Genomic DNA, 19,827 nt, shown 5'->3' with positions numbered 1-19,827 from the left:
TGATTCCTAGGGATTTTGCTGAGTCCGTTGGAGTAAGAGAGACATTGAGGGCATTTAAGGCTTTGAGCCATTCCACTATTTGTGGGTTTTCATCTTTGTTCGAGATTAGGAGAACTTCAGTTTTTTCTTAGTTCAGTTTGAGGTGGTTGGCTGAGAGCCAGAGTTGAACCTCCATGAGTGTAGCATTAAGTCTGTGAATGTCAACGATCGAAGAGGTTTCCAAGTAGAGTTAAGTGTCGTCCGCGTAAAGGTGGAAGGGGATGTTGGAGTTTCTTAGGAGTGAGGTGAGGGGTTCCATGTAGATGTTGAAGAGTTGCGGGGAGAGTACTGATCCTTGAGGAACACCTCTGTTGAGGGGGAGGGGGTCTGACTCGAAGCTGTTGATCTTTATTCTTTGAGAGCGGTTGTTGAGAAAGGAGGAGAACTATTTTAGGACTGTGTTTTCGATGCCCGCTCTTTCTCGAAGGACATTAAGTAGGAGGGTGTGATCAACTGTGTCGAACGCAGCCGAGAGGTCAAGGAGAATGAGAAGGCAACATTTGTTGGAGTCGAGTGACATGTGCAAATCATCAAGGACATTTAGGATAGTGGTTTCCGTACTACAGCCCTTTCTGAACCCTGATTGGAGTGGATCCAGTACGTTAGAATTCTCTAAATGTTTGTTTAATTGTGAGAGCACACATCTTTCAAAAATTTTGGCTAGGAAAGGAAGATTCGAGACCGGTCTGAAGTTGTTCATGTCTGTGAGATCAAGGCCGGGTTTTTTGAGCAGAGGTGTGACTTGTCCTAGTTTAAGGCAGTCAGGGATGTGGCCCTCGCTTAAGGAGCTATTGATGATCTTGCCCCAGATTGGGGCTAGGGTGAGCTTCAGATCTTTGGTCAGTCTCGAGGGAAGTTGATCGAGGGAGTGAGAAGAGGGTTTCGCTGCGTCGATCAGATTGCTTATCATTTCAACCTCGACCGGCTGGAAGGAAGACCAGCGGAAAGATGGGGTTACTGAGGGGAAGTGGATGATTGCAGGACTCGGGTTGAAGAAGCGACCGATTTTGGCAATTTTTTCATTGAAGAAGCTTGCGAAGTTGTCGCATTGGGTTTTGGAGGCCGCTAAGTTGGCTGCCTTGGGAATGGAGGTTTGGTTTCTAATGATGTCGAAGAGTTCTTTGGGGCAATTTATGGCATTGTCTAAAGCAGAACTGAAGAAGGAGGTCTTTTTGCTTTTGATGTGAGTATAGTAAATTTTGCGAGCTGCCTTGAGTTGGTCCCGATGAAGTGCGGAGGGGTTGTTTCTCCAGGTTCTTTCCAAGGATCTAAGGTGTCTTCTTTCCTCAGTAATGTCAGTAGAGAACCATGATCTGGAGGGGACGCTTCTGGGTTTTTTTAGTTTCAGAGGTGCCAGCAGATCTAGGACGCGCTCTAGGTTGGAATGGTAGAGCGAGGTGAGTTCCGAGGTAGAGAGGGGCTCCGACGTGTTCGAGAGGAGAGTGCTGAGTCCTTCCTCAAGCTTGTCTCGGGGAACTCTGGAGGTGTTCCTGACCCACTTAGTGGGGGCTTGAGTGGGAGGGAGGGATACGGCCGGCTGGATGATATGAAATAGAATGATGTGGTGGTCAGACCAGTCCACCGGGATGATGTGATCAATCGAGACTGCATTTTTGTTCGCAATGATGGCATCCAGGGTCGCTCCTCTGTAGTGTGTTTCTTCTGAGCAATGTTGGACCAAATCGTTGTCTTGCAGAAGGGTGTTGAGAGATTGAATCAGCGGGTTATTGTGGTCATTCCATCTTAGGTTGAGGTCGCCCATAATTAAATTGTCGTCGCCATTAAGTGAGGATTGGGTGATCAGATCCGACAACTGAGCTTTAAATTCGTTGGAATTGCCTGGGGGATGGTAGAGGAGATGGCACTGACGAGAGCTATGACCATGAGATTTGATGTTGACCGACAGACATTCGAAGGAACTGTGCAGGTAGGAGGGAGCTTCAGAGACGGAAAGGTCGCTTTTGTAGATGATCGCTATGCCACCACCTTTGTGTATGGGCCTGTCTTTGCGGATAATTGAGAAGCCGGGTGGTACCAGCATATCCAAAATGGGGTGGGATAGGGTGTTTAGCCACGTTTCCATTATGAAGGCTACATCCAGGTCGTGAGAGAGGATGGATTCAGCTATTTCCGTTGCATGTTTGACAGCGGACCAGCTGTTGATAAGCATGCAGTTCAAGGGGGGGGTCTTCTTTTGCTTTCAAATTGTCAGGATTGGCTCTGGGAATGGGGGACAGAAATAGAGGGGGTCTAGCAGTTTTATGGGTGGGTAGGTCCCTACCTACTCCGGTGATGACTTGGATCGAGGAGGGGAGGGTCGAATTCAGGGGTGGGGCCAGGGTAGGTAGGTTCGGGGGGAGTTGGTATGATGCAACGAGTCCGCTCACTTCTAGAGGGGAGAGGGAGGTTACGTTTCTGCTGGGAATGACTGTTCGCGACTTCGTCGGGACTTTCGTGAGATGAGGCAGGGAACAGGGGTGAGAATGAGCCTGGTAGGTACGGGGATGGTTATTCCTAGGGGAAGGCGGAGGGATGTGGAGTGGGGCGGAGGGGGAGGGGGGTAGCTGAAGATTCCCAAGGGCAGACAGGGTTTCCTTCAGTCCGAGGATCAGGGTTGTGATCTGTGCTTCAACAAGGTCGAGGCGGTGCGTTAGCTCGAGTGAGGGGGAGAGGAGGGGAGGATCAGTGGAGCTTGGCCCTGGGTGTGAGGGGCTTATGGGCGAGTTTCCCCTGGGGGGGATAAAAGGATGGCAGGAGGCTGGATCAGGATTAGGGTTCGGTTGTGAGAGGGCTGTTAAGAACGGGGAGTTACGGTTACTTCGGGGGAGGGAGATAACTTCAGTGAAGGGGGAAGTAAGAGCTAGAGGAGAGTGGGATGGCGGGTTGGGTGGTTGAGTAATGGAGTTGTCAGGTCTATATATCAATTGTGGAGGGGTTAAAGTGTGAGAGGGGTTGCTATCTAAAAGGGGGGGCGTGTTCTCTTCGTTAGCGGGTACCGTGTGACCAAGTGGAGTGTGGATTGGCGGGGGTGGAATGGGCGATGGCGGTGTTGAGGGGTCTGGAATCAATGGGGGCGGAGGCAAAGAGCTGGTGGTACTTCCGGAGCTAGGGGATGGTTTAGGATCTCTAGGGGGGGAGGCTGGGAGTTAGAGGAACTTTGTGGGCTAGAGAGTGGGAGGTCCTTTGGGGATGGGATTGGGAGCAACTGGGGGAGGGGGTCGGGAGCTGGGTCTGGTGAGGACGAGGTATTGTCTGAGTGGAGGGGTAGGGAAGGGTGAGGACGCTAGAGTGGCTCAATGAGGGTGTAGGACTGAGAGTAAGGGGAGTTACAGGGGCTGGGGAGGGGAGAGTTGGGAGTCCTAAGGGGGAGCAAGGGGTGCAGAGTGGTGGGAGGTTGGGAGTGATGGGTGGTGGGCGGGGTTTGTGAAGTATGGGGGGCTAGGGCTGTAGGTAGCAACTGAGTGGTGGAGAGACTAGGTATCGTAGTGGGAGGACACTGGGGTTGAGAGTTCTGTAGAATGCAAGTTTGTGCGGAGCCGAAACGTTGGGCCGGGGCAGTTTTGAGTGGGTAATGGGTAGTAGCCATCCTAAGTGTGGGAAAGAGAGAGTCGAAGAACTCTAGGCTCTCCTCTTTTGCCTGAATTAAAATGGTGCCATTCCTATAAATGGTGATGGAGATGTCTCCTGTCAGGGAAAGATGATTCAGGGGGGCGATTGTTAGTTTGCGGTTATGATCAGTGAAGGTGGTTTTGGAGACGGGAGGGATGAATTAAAGATGGTGGCCCATACGTCAGGTCTGTTGGTGTGGAAAATGAAGTCTATTTTCTTCTGACCTCTGGTTGTGCAGTGGTAGGTGTCAACTACTAGCGTTTCGGGGTGTTGCCTAATTATATTCTGTTTGATGCGTTTTTTAGATTTGAAAGAGATGTTTCGTGGGAAAGATATAGCAAAGGTGTTCTGCCCTTGAGGGGATAGGAGGTTAGAGGAGGGGCAGAGATGAGTGTCCACTTGTGCGGTCGGGGGCATCCTGGCTGGGCGGGGGGAGGCGAGGCATCTGGGGAAGTGGGGTGGAGGGCGGAGGGGTGAAGGGTGATTGGAGCGGTGCAGAGGGTGTAACGTGGTATGAGCTGGGGAGTGGTGTATCAGGGAGGGACATGTGAAGTGTGGTCGAGGTTCACGAGGGTGGTGGGGGGGTAACAGCGAGATAGGTGGTTATCGCCGAGGATCTAGGATGGGCATAGGGTCAGAGGAAGTTAGCACTGGGAAAGCGGTGGTCAGCAAGCCGCGGGGCGCGCTGAGTCCGGTGGAAAACGGATGAGGCGAAGAGTTACTGTAGGGGACAGATGACTCTTGGCGAGAGAGGCCGCATGCGTGTATTAGAGTCTTTGTTGCCTGAGGGGAACGGTGTTACCGGTCTATCAATGTGAGGAGGGCTAGTCCGTGGGGAGACCAGCAATAGGAGGAAGTGAGTGGACTGCTGCAATTTTGGTTGAGGCGCTGTTGGACTGTGGCCCTTGAGGTCTCAGTTAGCTGACCGGGGTGATCTTTACTCCTCCAGGCTTACGTCTCGCAATCAGTAGTACAGGGAGACTGAGGGCAGGGTAGGTTCAGAAGCCCTGTTCAGCTATTTAGGACGAGTTAGGAGTAGGCTAGACGGGCAGATCAGGACCGAATTCTGTGCTTGGGGGCTGTCCTGTGTGAGTTCCTAGCTCGCCAGGGCTAAGGTTAAGAAATCGGCAAGCAGGAAGGTTCAAAGTCCATAAGGGCAAGAAAGGGCAGGGCAGGTTCACATGCCATTCTCAAAATATTGATGACGGGTCCGGAGTAGGCAAGAAACGGGCAGATCAGGTCCGATTTCACAGCTGGTCGATGTCCTGAGTGCCGGCCATATTAGGGACAGGCAGCTAGGGCTAAAATCAAGAATTTGGCAGTGCAGGTAGACTGAGAGACCATGAGGGCAAAAGGGGGAGGGCAGGTTCACATGCCCAGCTCAAATGTTTCTGGTGAGTCCCGAATAGGCATAGAACGGGCAGATCCGGACCGGTTTCTAGGCTGGTAGATGTCCTGTGTGGCGGCCATATTAGGGACAGGGAGCCCTTACCGCTAATAAGTGGCAGGCATTTGCGAGGAGGGCGTGGGGGGTGCCCCCGTGGGATGGCATCAGTGATCCCTGGTTGCGGCGGTAGACTGGTGGAGCGGGGGTCCTTATTTCAAAATGATTTGGGCTCACCTGTGAATTTGAAGGTTATGGCTTGAAGGCCTTCGGCCATCTTGGGGACAGGCAGAGAGTGTCGGGACCGGAGTGGGGTCCTCCACCCAGAGCGAGGTCTTCCGCCTCACACCGAAGCTGTACTGCAGAAATTGGATGTGGAGAGGGCGTCCCTTTGCGGCCCTTGTCCGCGGGCCGATCCGAGCATGTATTGGAACTGCTTTCAGTAGTCCGGATTCGCCGATCCAACGGAGCAACCAGTGAAGAATCTCACCCTCCGACCCGGTGAGTGAGGGGAGGGGGCACTCCCTGCAGCGGCGAAGTTCCCGCGGGTGGGGGGGCGGGCGGAGCTCCAGTGACCGCCGCACCCAGCTCCGGCGGTCGTAAGTGTGCAGGGGTCCTTCTTCTAGACGGTCCTTTTCGGTGGTTAGGCTTCTCTTTCCGAGAAGTTGCTTTACCACATTAAATTCTTTCCTCGCTGTTTGCACTGCCACCGTGAAGTCAGGGTAAAATTCAAGTTTGTTGCCCTGATATTCTATGGTGCCCTTCTCCCGCGCTAGACGCAGGATCACATCCCTGTCTTTATAATTAAGTATGCAAGCAATGATGGGACGGGGCGGTGCTCCAGGCACTGGCCGTTTCGCTAATGAGCGATGTGCCCGTTCCACTATGAACACTCGGGATAACTGATCCGCCCCAAAGATTTCAATCAACAATCGTTCCATGAAGTCTTCCATTCGGCCAACATTTGTAGATTCCGGCAGCCCCGTGACGCGGATGTTGTTGCGTCGGGACCGCCCTTCCAACTCCTCATTTTTGGCCTGGATAACCGCCAAAACACGTTCCATGTTGAAAACCTTGGTAGTCATTGTGGCCAGACCATCCTCCGTGGCAGACACCCTCTGCTCTACCTCTCCCATCCGTTCATTCTGTCTTTCGAATTGTGTAGCCATAAGATCAAGTCTGTGATTCACTGCTTCCATGGCGCCTTCAATGGACTGCAATGTGTTTTGCATAGCCACGAGCACGGCCTCTAAATTCGGCGTCCCCCCAGACGCCCCAGCAAACTCCGTGTCCGGCGGTGCCTGTGAGGACAACATTGCAGTTTTTCTAGTGTCAAAACTTAATTTGGGCTGATTTCTCTCAGGCATGCCCAAGCAGCCAGCAGTCCGTCACATCCAACAGCACCGGCCGCATGCGCAATTTAACAGGCATTAGGCAATACCAGCAGTTTGGACCAGGATCCAAAAGCAGTGAGCGCAGTCAGTTCCAACACCCAGGGAGATGGAGCTCCAGGAGCCACACAGGCAGCACCACCGGGCCGGGAGCCGCGGTCAAGCGAGGCTCAGTCCGTGCCCCTTAGGATGCCGATCTCTCCCCCTCAGGCCGCCTTCAAACCCACCATCCGTTTCAAGATACAGTCATGTATACTGCCCTAGGCGCCACAGAACCGCCAGGCCGATGTATCAGATATCACTGGTAGCAGTGTGCAATCACGTGGCAATTCAGCAGTGTTAACAGACCAGACCAGTGTTCCTATTCAATGGCATAATCGGCCTCGATTTCCAGGGAGGGAAATCTTCAGGCGCCCCTCGGGCCCCACTGCCAGTCAGCAAACTGTGAGGTGACTAAGCCCAGGCCACACTCCCGTAGGCCGCCAAGCTCCCGCGTCTAGTTCACTGTCAAGCCCATCTGCAGTCCCGGACTTCAGGTGTCAGCAATTTTCCAGGCACCACGGAGCCACCACTATTCCGCTTGTCCCTCGCTTTCGCCCCTGAGCGCACCCTGCCCCCACCGGCTGCAGTTTGCGCGGAGCGGCCCAGTGCGGCCTAGCGCCACCTTCGCAGCCCCGGGCTTTCCTAGGCCGCTACCCCACTCACCGCCATCAGCAGAGATCGGGACCGGCCCAGATGACGATCGCTCGCCTCCGCCGCTGATCAGTGCCTCCCCGCTGGCCTCGACGATCTCTCCCAGCCGCTTGAACTGCTCCCGACAGCAATGCCAGGCGTCGCAAGAGTCCTCCGCGGCAGGCAGGCTTCAGACGCAGCGATCATTCCCGAGCACCACGATGTCGGGTCTCAGCTAGAAGGCCAATCGTCAGTATTCGCCTCCGGAGAAGGCCAGACAGCCAGAAACAACGCCAATCAATGCTGCATCGTTTCCCTCATGCACGGCCACCACGCTGGTAAGTTACGAAGGCAGGATGTGTAGGATGTTAAAAGGATTGTAGCCCCATCTGGCGAAGCCTCACATAAGTGCGGCCATCTTGCCTGGCGCCCTCTAGCACCCCTCGGGCTATGCGATCAATTGGACTAAATCTACCCTGTATATGTTGCATGGCCCCCCTCCCCGACTGCCCCGAGGGTTTTCCATCACGTGTGCACCGGACGGCTTCCAATACCTCCGTATTTATAATACGCCTAATTCGACAGTTTTTCACGATCATAATTTATTAGGCCCCTTGCGCAGACTCTGTAGCGATGTTGCCCATTGGCGCTCCCTTCCGCTCCCCCTTCCAGGCAGAGCAGCTCTTTTCAAAATGTTGGCTCTTCCGAGCTTTTTCTATGCCCTGCAAAATTGTCCTTTCTTGATCCCTGACTCCTATTTTCGTGTGTTAGACAGTGAACTCCGCCTCCTATTGTGGGACGGGGGAGCCGCTCGGATTGCCCTGTGCAAACTTTTCCAAGGCTGGTACGATGGAGGCATTGCCTTACCCAACCTCCGCCTCTAATATTAGGCATCGCAGTTGGTAGCTATTAACCATTAGAAACACGACCCGCCCCTCAATCCGGCCTTCCTTCTGGACAGATGCCAAACCGGGTGGGAGGGATACTTGGGGGCCCTCTACAGTAAACCCGCTAAACATAGATACGTTGGTCCCATGGCTCACACGGTTGCATTATGGCATAGAGCCAACAAGAGCTTGGGATGGCCAGACACGATCTCTAAAGCTACCCCCTTGTGGTCGCGCTTGTGGTTGCGGTCCCTTTGCTTTTCCCAGGGATTCGACAAATGGGATATGATAGGGATCTCTGAAGTAGGGGACCTTGTCCAAAAGGGAGCCATTCTGTCCTTTAGTACTCTTCGGACTAAATACTCCCTCGCATCCACAGAATTTTTTCGATACCTACAAATCTCGCATGCCATCAAGACCGCCATCCCTGACCTCTCCTCCATTCCTCCTATCTCCCCCCTAGAAGACAGACTATTATCCGAGCCCCTCCCTGAGAAAGCTATCTCTCACACCTATCGTAAACTCTGTAATAATCTCCCCAACTCATTCCAGTCATTGTAGACCAAATGGGAAGTAGACCTGGGCCCGTTAGACGAGGAAGAGTGGCGCTCGGCCCTCATGTCCCCCAGGCAGTCGGCTATCTGCCACAGGTTCCGACTAATTCAGCTAAAGGTATTACACAGGGCATACATGTCTGCTCTTACTCTGGCGAAAATTGGATGACGCCCTGACCAGTTGTGCCTCCTAGGCTGCAATTTACCAGGCACCTTCTTTCATATATTGTGGGATTGCCCGAGGGTGCAGCAGTTTTGGGAGAGGGTTCTCAGGAAAATGAGTGCCTCTTTGGGTAAGCCACTTTCACCACTGCCTAAGCCCTGTATCCTAGATATCTGGGAGGCCAATGACCTCAATAGTCAAGAACTGCAATGGGCAACGCTGGGATTTCTGCTGGCTAAACGCTCCATTGCAATGAAATGGGGCTCCCAGGATCGACCGTTAGTTGTGGGCTGGGTGGCCGAGATGGACCGATGCATGATCGCAGAAAAGACAGTGTACAAGGTGCGTGGTTGCCCGGGAGTATGGGACAAGAAGTGGGGACATTGGAATGCATACAGGGGTGAACTTTGTGACTCTCCAACTGCTGAACTAGCTTTGTCACGTGATAGACCTATGGGCCGACTCCTACGCTAATATGGGATACGTCTGTATTATGACACCAATTCCTAGGTGATGCTCTGACTGTGGCTACTATTTGACTCTGCTTTTTTTAAATTATATGTTCATGTTATATAATTGTTATTGGTTTAAAAAACGAGAAAATGCCAAACAGTTGATTTCACTCTATTAAGACTGTCTACTTGGTTACAGTAATACGCCTAGAGACGTGATCGCCGCCGAACCTCCAGGATGTCGGCACACAGGCCGTGTAATGTTTTATCTCTCAAATGATTACTGCACGCTGCCGGCCTCCGGGTTGTAGGCAATACCCAGCTGTGTAAACTGTACCTCTTGCAATAAAACTCTTTTTAAAAAAAAAAAGACTGACCCCGTTTTTCTATGGGCAATTTTTTTTCTCTGTGGATAAAATAAAAATAAATGTATTTACACACACACACACAGAATTCTGCTCCATGTAGATTTGCTTGCAGACAAAATACGACCTCAGAGAGATACTGCAGAAGTACACCTATGAATCTGTACTGGCACCGCTTTCCTGGTATATTTCCTGGAATGTTTGTGACTAGGAAAAAAAAGTAAAAGGGATCGTTTTCTTAGCTTTTAACTTCCCTAATGAAGGCTACTTTTATTTTGGAGCCCTGAAGTATTTTCTGTCCCAGTCTGACCCCGTGACTCTAACTGTAAATTAACCAAGGAAGAAAGGTCAACATACAGCCAGATATTCACTAGTGAGGGTTTGCTTTGAAATCTCAAAATACCACTGTTTATGTGCTTCAGGATGTTTAATTTTAAACAGTAAATTCCCTTTTCTCTACATAAGTTAGACATAAGTGTGTAAACGTTTGTAAATCAGACTCAATGAATTTATATTGCCACTATATCCACTGTAAAGCCTGACCATTCACATTTTAAAGATCATGGGAAGGTACTGTTTATTCACCCAACCAAGCATTAACATCTTAAAAGACAGAGAGCCTTGCACCACTGACTAACTAAAGTGTAAAGAGCATTTAGAAACTGCGGCACAAGTCTATGTGTCAAACGTGGCTCAGATTGATTCGCATTAGATAATTTTTGTGTACATTTTGGTAATTTTGGCCTTGATTTATACCTGGTTGGATGCAACACCATCACCAAGGGATAATTCCCACTACCACTCTGTCCACCCTCACAAAGGTTGAGTGATGGCGGGCACCTGCCCAGCAATGCAGACATCTTCATTTTGATGACCTATTATTTTGGGTCATCCTACTGAACTCACTGGTGGAACAATTGCCATCTTGAAGTCAGCCTGGCATTAGTGACTTTCTGGAGATGCCATGAATTTCCCAATTCAGAACAACACATCTGTTGTTCTGCTAAGGTATGCAGGCAAGAGTGCACATTGGAAAGTCATACAGTCCGTGTTGGTGCTGCAACAGCTTATCTAGAGGCGAGAAGTGAGGGGTTGGAGAACAGAGACCTGTCTAATCTTTCCATGCAAGGACATTCTAAACCACCAATGCAATGCTTCCACTCTCTTTAACATTATGTTTATTGATTAATTTCATTACCACTATTGTGTTTATTTTTATTCGATACACAATATTTAGAATTGAGTGCTCATTGTAATAAAATATTAGCATATATTTCCATTCTATATTCTTGAGTGTGTCTATTCATGGTGAAAAGAAATCTGACGCCCACTATAACTAATCTCCTTTGAGTCTCACTGCACTGTTGTTGCCCAGAACTCACAATCAAATGAAAAGCACAGGTGGTTTATGGGCCACAGTCCACCAGGTTTCCTGTCTCAAATTGATAAGTTGGTGTACAGGTGCACTTTCGACAAAGGACTTAGAAAGCCTACTCTTGGTCCATATTTTGTATGGAAACTACAAAGTAAGTATCAATGGGTTTTGGGTGCAGTGATGGTAGGCAGAACAGCCACGTTACTGGACCTCAAGGGATATTTGGGCATTTCATGGTACCCAGAAAGGATAGAAGTCTGCTGCCAACTTGAGCTCACAGACCTCACTGTTACCTGATGGCCATCCAGACCAAGTAAATGCCAATTTGTGATACTGCCTTTTGATTTGTGTATCCCCACCTTGGAATTTGTGACTGGAAAACAGATGATGGTACTTTGGCAGATGGAGAGTATTGTCCATCTCTGCCAAGGTGTACATTGCGACCAAAATATCCAATCTCATGGGCCAATTCCTGCAATATATTTATTCTACCAATTATTCATTTGAGATTTAGAGATTTCAGTTCACACAACTGCTTTTCAGATTGTAAATGTAACTATTGTACAATTGTGTTCTATGAGTAGAACTTGAAATGTGCAGCCTAGCATGAAGATATTTTAGAAATCGATTATTTGGCAAACTACTTTAACAGAAATGTTGTCCCCATTAACATTTGTTTTATTTGGTCTATTCTACAGTTGTGGTCAAGAATACAAAAAGAGAAGAAGAAAAGCCTTTCCGAGACTGCTCAGATTTGTACCAAGCTGGCTTTAACAAAAGTGGCGTTTACACAATATATATAAACAATGTGTCTGAGCCTAAAAAGGTAACTATATATCCTCTGAAATGTGTTAATTTCTTCTGAGCAATAAGTCATTATTGAAGGTATAGATCACACAGAATAATGCATATTCCAAACAAAGTTTAGCAGTTGAGCCAGAAATGTGAACCATCAATTAAGATTTATAAGTAGAATAAAATTGTTATCACAGATTTTTTTTTAGTGGTGTAGTGTTGTGCTTAGTGTTATCAACACTTGATTATGAAGACTGTCTGTTTATGGGTATGCTTCATGTTCAATTTGCCCTCTAAATGCAGCCACTCAAGCTGTAGATAAATTAGTCAAAGAAACTAAATGCTTTGAAAATACCGCTCCAGCTGTTTTCACACTCTTCAAATGCTTTTGAAGGAAGGCTAGCACATCTTCAAAATGGCTTGCATAGTACTCAGAGCTATATACTCTGTTTCTTAAATAATTATCTCAAGTGGTATATGGTCTCTTAAGCAAATACTCTTATTGTGGAATCACCTGTATTCAAACGGAAATGCACTATAATTCAGACCTTTTGAGCTAGTGCTGCAAAATGTGGAAATCTATGTATCCTGCTCTCTGAATAATTGATCTTACTTAGCTTTCAAGAAAGACTTTCAATGAAAACATTTAAATGACTTCTTTTCTGGTAACACTTCAAAATTAATTATATCTATCCTAGGATTTTCATTCTTAGACATTTCTCTGGCAGTCTACTCATAAGGGGGGAAGATTTGGTTGGATGTCAATAAGGGGTGTGTGGTATTTTGTATCTTGAAGGAACAAAGTAGGATGGCTGTAGGCAAAGCTTGGTGAAAGAGAAAGACAAATTATGACAGCCATCCATTTCGCCACTAAGTTGAGTAGGGGATTAGGCCATTGTGGAAGTAATTTTACAGTAAGTCACCGGAACTGGGTTACCCTGTTCTAAAGGTAGAGAGGAGGATACATAGGAATTATGTTGATAATTCACTTAAAGACAATTAGTACTAGGGTCAACCTTATAAAACATGGCACCCTGGAACAGACAAGGCATCTAAGAGATTGTTTGAGAATTTCTGTCTTTGAGGAAGGGCTGTGAATGTTATTTCTGAAATAATGCATCTATGACCTTCAAAAGCTACCTTTGTGGTCAGGGATGTTGGGGTCTTTTTGGGGACAAGGAGATGAACATCTATGATCTCTTCAAAATAGGCTTGTCTGCTGTGTATCAACTTTTATGGAAGAGGAGTGTGGAACAGCCAAAGAACGGAGTCAGTTGAATCTTCAGGGAAGAGAACTGACAAGACAGGAGCTGGAAATCAATGTTTCTCTTTGGATCTGATTGGAAGTAGGAAAACACTTTTTCTCATCAGAATCTTTGGCCTAGAGCTATTCTTGGCATTTTAGGAACTTTTAAACATAAAAGAAGAAGTTTGAGGCAGCCCTGAAATAAGAAACTGCAAGGAAAGTTCACAACAAAATGTTCACCTCTGTGAAAAATGCAGGTGGGGTCAAAGATTGGCAGAGCATAGCAGTCAGGGGAGAATGTAGTAGGATTTGTGCAAATCTTAAATAAAACTCTATAGCAGGATTGCTCTTTGAGAGTGAAGTTTTTTTCAACTGATTGATATCTCAAGAAAAGCCGCTTCAGCATGTCCAGTACATAATCCCGAAGCACAGATATATATACACTTCTTTAGCATAGGAAATTACCAGCCAGTTGGAGTCTCAAGCAAGGACGACAGAATAAATGTGTTAAAAGGCAAGACCTCCAAGTACAGCAGATAACATCAGTAAGCATTCCTCTTATCACAGACGCAGCCTTGAGATACAGTTGCCAAAGCTGAGACAAAACCCTGTGATACACTCCCTTGTCATCCCACACCACCAAAAGCTAAGTACTGCTAAATTCTGTCTATTAATTCTGTTTGTTAAGTATTACAGCTCTTGTGCATGTATTGCGGCTGAGTTTAATCAAGATGATGCCAGTCAGGTTTAATGATTTTGGCCTCTACACACACACACACACACAGTTAAGAGGTTGTCACGGCTATGCATGTGTAGGTCAGTGGAACTAATGCAGTCTTTTAAAGCCAAAGCCCACAGTGTCTCTCTTATAAAGGCAAGTTATCAGCTACGGCACCATTGCTCTGATCAGGAATCATATAAGTACTTACCTATCTCAAGTAGATAGGGAGGATTCCACTGGAAAGGCCACATGTTGTGCAAGATCTAATTATATCCTCATTGATGTTCAGCCCAACGTTTGAGAGTGCTGCAGCAGAAGGGAACAGTGCTTCATTCTAAAATAACTTTAAAAGAAATATGTAACAGTGATAAAGGGTTTTTGTGCATTTCTCTTTTATGGACCAGTCTTCTGTATTTGACCAGTTTACAGGAATCTCTAGGAAATTCTCAGGAGCAGATGAAGATGGGTTTGGGGCATTGTAACAAAATCTGCATGCCTCATTTGGAGTGACGGTGAGGTTTGACAGCAAGAAGGAATGCACGGCAGCCCAGCCAGTGGAATTCAATCAGGGCTGTGTGCAAAGGCTAGAGCAAGGATACTCGTATGGCCCAGGGACCATGTGTAGCCTAACAGATCACGTTTTTGAGGCCTTGTGCACTTGTACTTTCAGAATCACACATGCTGCTAATGTTGTCAGCTGGACTGAGAGACTGCATCTGCTTTAATTTCTGAGTCTAGTTTATAGGCTTTTTAGTGGATCATTAAAAACAATCCTGAGTGGAAACAAGCTTTTGAAGTTGTTGCCTGCTCATGTTAAAAATGTCATTCCTGTATTTATTGTGCAATTGCTTGAAATTTTACCATGTACTGTTGTCCTTCCTCCTCTTTTCCTTTATATAATCTCATTTTGTAAAACTATTCACTGATAGTAAATTATGAAACTAAGGGGAGAGGGAGAATAAGAGAAATTGAGATGAAATGTGAGCTCAGATTCAAGTGCAGTTAGACAGGCATGTCATAAAGTAGAATGAATAAGAGCTAATGTTTGCTATCATTGTTTCCTTCACTTTTTACAAAAGAAAATACATTTAATAGTTTTCCACTTAACCACATCCATAATTACAACTTTTTTGATAGTCGCTCATGTGCCCACACAGCTGGATAGACCTAGATGTCATGTGTAATCTTATAGGGCAGTCTATTTTCAATCAATGGCATATTCTGTTTGGAGGATGCAGGTATACTTTTATTTTCTTTGTATAATTTGAAAATATCCCATCAGGCTGAGTGCTGTTGAAAAAAAGCCAGGCCTTTCCGAAGGGATCATACATGACATGGGGGTTACTTAGTACCCACAAGGCAGTGATCCTTAAAGAATCATAAAATTAGCCACTTACACGATATTATTCTGCCTCCTAAATGACTTGTCTACACAGGGAGAAGAATGGTTTCTATATTTCTCCCACCTCCATTGGATGTATTTAATTAGCCTCTTGTATGCTGTGCACAGATTCCTTATAGCCATCAGTGGTACTGTGATCCTTCCAGAAGGAAGAGGGGAGAATCAACCGATGTTACCCATCCTAACTTCTAGGTGAGTGCCATGTGGGCAGGAGAGCGGGGAACAGCGTTTACAACGTAAATTTTTCCACGCAGTACCTTTAACACGCAACTTTTACAACGCAAGTCGATACAACGACTTGCGCTGGGGGGCGCTGTAGGATAGGGAATAGTTTAATTTACTATCCAAAACCTTCCCTACTATCCACGGGGACTGGAGTTGGAATAGTAAATTAAACTATTCACTATCCAGCGCCCCTAACGCAAGTCGTTGTAACGACTTGCGTTGTAAAACCTGCGTGGTGAAGGCATGCGTTGTAAAAGCATGCGTAGTAACGACATACATCCCAGGAGAGCAGTCATCGAGGAATCTATACAATCTCCTTTCACACATATCATGTACATCATAGGAAGCAGAGGTGTATAGTTACCTCTCATGCTGCAGGTGCAACATGGTCAACAGCAGTTGAGACTTCCCTTGCACAGCACAGGCAAAGGCTTTACATGGCCCGATTTCTTGTGACACCTTCAGCCAATCTGTGAGTTTTTTAGACAGCAACTCATTTTCTGGCAGGTGTAGTATAATCTTTAAATGTTTTAAGCGTGGGCTCAGTTACCCACATGCAAAGTACAGCTGTTTAAAAAATCAGCACTGACTGAAGGTGCTGCACATGACATTGGGGCACTTGGCAGTAATGCCTAAGTGTGCTTCGAAGTGGAGCTTTACAGGATTCCCTAAAATCAAACATAGGTACTTCTTAGCCCACCAGAAAGTGTAGAATGCCATGTAGCTGAAAAGGGGAAGAGGGTTACTGGATGCCTAGCGTTGCACCTGGGTGCAGTGAACTGAGGATGAGTTCTTCATGGTATCTGGCACTCAGCTTTCAAGCTTTTTGAGAAGTGTCTAGTGTTTCACTGCACGTTTAAGAACCATGGATGCTGCTTACCAGATGGTGCACAGTCATAACAGAGACCTGGTTGCTGGTGTTAAATGGCAGTGCTCTGGGTGATATAACAGTTGGCTGTAATTGGGTTAACTGAATACTGATGATGGATTCCCTGAACTGTGGGTGCTGATTGGGAGATGAGTGTTAAGATGACTCCTGCTGCAAATCATGATGTGCTGAGACCATGAGATAGGGTGTTGTATTCAAAACCTGGGGACCAGGCGATGAGACTAGGAAAATGATTGCTTCTCCTTTGTCAGGTGCATATGCCGGGTTTGTAAATTGGCTCTAGATGTGCTAGTAGTGGTTGAGGATGCTGCAGACAGTTCCTGGGTGCATGGGATCAAGGACCCAAAGAATCAACGGTGGTTGCGTCTGTGAGCAGGGCTTCTGAGCGTGTCCCTGGAGAGATGGAATCTGGAGCTCCTTTCTTGAGTGGCCAAGGCTTTTGACTTCACAAGTTGGTAGAGGTTTGCAATGATTCCCAGACGCAGTTTTTTCCCTCTGCCCTAAGGTGTCTGCCATCAGTAGTTTACAGTTTTCAATTCAAAATCTTCTATGACCAAGGCATTGACGTCAAACCTGGCGGGGTGCAGGGAACAGGAAGGACCCCTGCACAAGAGACTGGGAAGGATCACTTATTCCAGCCTGTCATTTGTGTTACACATGGAGCCTGGGGTATGGAGGTCCCTTAAACAGGGCTCTTAAAGCACCTCCTGCACAGGAGGTGTGGGGAGAGTGAGATGCTGCACTGTGTGCCTACAAGAATGGCTCACAGTACCCGACTGGAGTCCAGAAGTACCTCCTGCAGGGAGAGCTACTTACCATGGAACCATTTCCAGTATTTGTTAAAAAAAATGATTTCATGTTTTAAATGTGCTCCGAGGACCCTCTCTCCTTGCATAATGTGTCAGAGCCCTGGGACTTACAGAATGCAAATATGACCAACAGACATATTGCCATTTTCCTAAAGAAAATGTTTTCTTTTAACCACATTAATTTGCTTTAAGAATTTGTCAGAAGAGTTCACAATGTATGCGTTTAGTCTAACTTTAACTGTTATTTATTGTACTGAAGCAATTTTATTATTGTGTGTTTTGGAGCCCTTCGTAAAGCTCAGAATATAATGTTTGTCTCCATAAGAAATGTGTATGATGACACGTAGACTCTAGTGTATTAGCTACCATGGGTTCACTAGGAGTCAACAAACGTTGGTACTGGGACCTGGCTACTCCTCATGTGTGTGAATGACAGCAATTAGTTCACAGATTCTGGTTGACAGATACATTATTTCTGTGGCCATTCTTGGCCAAAAAACAATATAATATTCAAGGGTCCCAAGAACCAAAATAAATAGGCTGTTAGACAAATACAGTTTATTGACTTAGATAGAGTCAAGGCTTTCGTTTACAAGGGATCATTTTGATGCAAAACTTAACCGGGCTCCAATGCTCTCTGATAGGAAGAAAAAAAGTGACCAAAGCAAATGCTGCTTTTTTAGAGTTTTGCAAGAAGCTGTGTGGGCTCATTTGCGATTTATAAAAAATGTGTATTGCCAAGAGTATCCTAGCCATAAGCTAAAGGGTAGGTACCAGGGGGTATGTCAGGACTGGCACCTAGCATACTGAAGGAAAGAAGAAATTATTGAAACGTTGGTCCTTCCCAGTCCTATCCCAGTTATTAGCCCGGAGGCTGGGTTTTCCTAAGTGGATAACAGGATTGTATTTGCGTGTTTGGCACACAAATATACAATGTGATCTAAAGTTCGCAAGGGGAAATCCCTGCAGATTAATTGGATATGAAAAATGCCTATGCAAGTCCATGAAGATAACATTGCATCATTTCCTTGAGTGGGTGGCTAGTTTATCATGAGATCTATCAGATGCTGGAAAATTGTCACCCAGGGACAAGGAACATATCTCTGGCCTGTTCTGTCTAAGGAGGGTCCTGAAATAGGAAGAAACAGAATGGCTAAACCATCTGTCCAAACATGTATTGCTGAAACATTGTCCTGGCACTAAAATGTATTTGAGTTGGGTACTCTGCTCTCTAACTGAAAAGTGACAATCTGTTTAAAGTTGGATTAAGTAGCAATGATGTTATGTTCCCTGAATGGGCTAAGCTCTGCTTCTGTCTGTTGGTGAGCGACCTTGTCCTCCCAGGTTAATGGGCACTTTTTTTCTTTTGTAATCTTTATGACTTAGAAAGGAGCTAATTGTTATGGATATATCCTTTTTGGTATTACATTAACTAGATCAGTAGGTAAAGAAAACACTTTAATATGTTGTTTATAAATGCAGGCTAGATATGAATCTAAAGAAGATTCTGCTGTTCCAAGTCAGGAGATATTCTCTGGCATTTCTTCCTGTTATTAGGTTGGGCAGGCCAAGCTTCCCGGTCTGGTCTTAGGACTGGCAAACTTCTGAAAAGTGAACCTTAGGGAGTTTTTTTGTGTGTGTCTATCTTATGAAAAACATAGTTATAGGGAATTTGAGATGGTTTGTGCAAATTATATAGTGCAAGTCAGCTGGGGATGAGGAAGTAGGGATTTATTTATTAAATAGAAAAAGTGTTTAGTTGCTACTGTTAATACCCTTTGTGGTATTGTTGAAAACCTTATAAATCATAAGATTGCGTTCAATAATGAGTTTTGTACGAATTTAGCATGCAGCATGTTTCATATCATATTCATGGGTGTGCCATTTGGTTTGTTGTTCCTTAAGATTTTTTGCAACAACCTGTTTGTGTATTTCCTTGAGATGTAGCTGATCGCTAACATATCAATTATAGTGAGCTAGAATGTCAGTGTCAGTTTAGTGTTGTTTCCCGTCTGTAAGTTGGTTAACATATTTAAAATATTTATACTGCACTGTTAGGGAGAGCTCCCCCTCATAATATGTCTGAAAAAGTCCCCTTGAGCTGTTGCATTTGTTTCTGATCAGGTTGTCTTCTTCGTTCTTGATAGAAGCATTAATGATGACTGTGCACTTGAGGAAGGAGGGGGTAGCTCAAGGTGCTCTTGCCTCTGAACCATTATTTAAGCAACTACTTTCCCTCCATTACCTAATAATGAACCTCATTAGGATGGCGGACGGACCTGCGTCCGTCCACCACCCCGAGGTGGAGGGACCGTCCGCAGGGGCAGCGGCGGTCCCTCCGTGCGAATTAGGATGTGGCAGCCACCCTGGCGGTCACATCCTGTATATGTAACATTGCGGCGGGTGCTGCTTGAAGCAGCACCCGCCGCAAGGTTAAATATGCATGCTTTCCATTTGCATGCACAAAACGGCAGGCACCGCGCGGTGCCTGCCGCCTTGTACATGCAAATGCTGGGGGGTACCATAGGTACCCCCCATGTGCACCCCCCACCCCGACACCCTAGGGGCCCGCAAGGGCCCCCCAGAAGCTATTTTCCACATGCTTTTCCACGGCGGTTAATCTGCCGTGGAAAAGCATGATTATACGCACATTGTAATTTGGCTGGCGGTGTCTTGCAGACACCGCCACCAAATTGCGGCCAACACCCCGCGTATCAGCAGCGGACGGATCTGCCGTCTGCCGCTGATCCCACCGCCATCCTAATCTGGCGGTGGGTGTTTTGAAGTGCCGCAGCGGTGATTCCGCATCCTCCGGGCCGGCGGTGGCATCCACCGGCCCAGAGGATGCG

At 46.9% G+C, this 19,827-nt stretch overlaps 1 protein-coding gene across 1 annotated transcript in view; it reads left to right on the top strand.

Annotated features, from left to right (window-relative positions):
* The window catches only part of ANGPT1 (angiopoietin 1), a 1,006,072-nt gene that overhangs the window by 704,839 nt on the left and 281,406 nt on the right, over window positions 1-19,827 (top strand). The window contains exon 5 of the mRNA XM_086966113.1: window positions 11,590-11,717. Coding sequence (XP_086822239.1) covers window positions 11,590-11,717 — 128 coding nt within the window. The remainder of the gene's footprint in view (window positions 1-11,589; window positions 11,718-19,827) is intronic.

The sequence above is a fragment of the Lissotriton vulgaris genome, chromosome 4_1, assembly GCF_964263255.1.
Source record: "Lissotriton vulgaris chromosome 4_1, aLisVul1.2, whole genome shotgun sequence".
In the NCBI taxonomy this organism is placed as follows: Eukaryota; Metazoa; Chordata; class Amphibia; order Caudata; family Salamandridae; genus Lissotriton; species Lissotriton vulgaris.
Note: the sequence above shows the minus strand (reverse complement) of the source record. Positions and strands in the feature narration are given on the sequence as shown.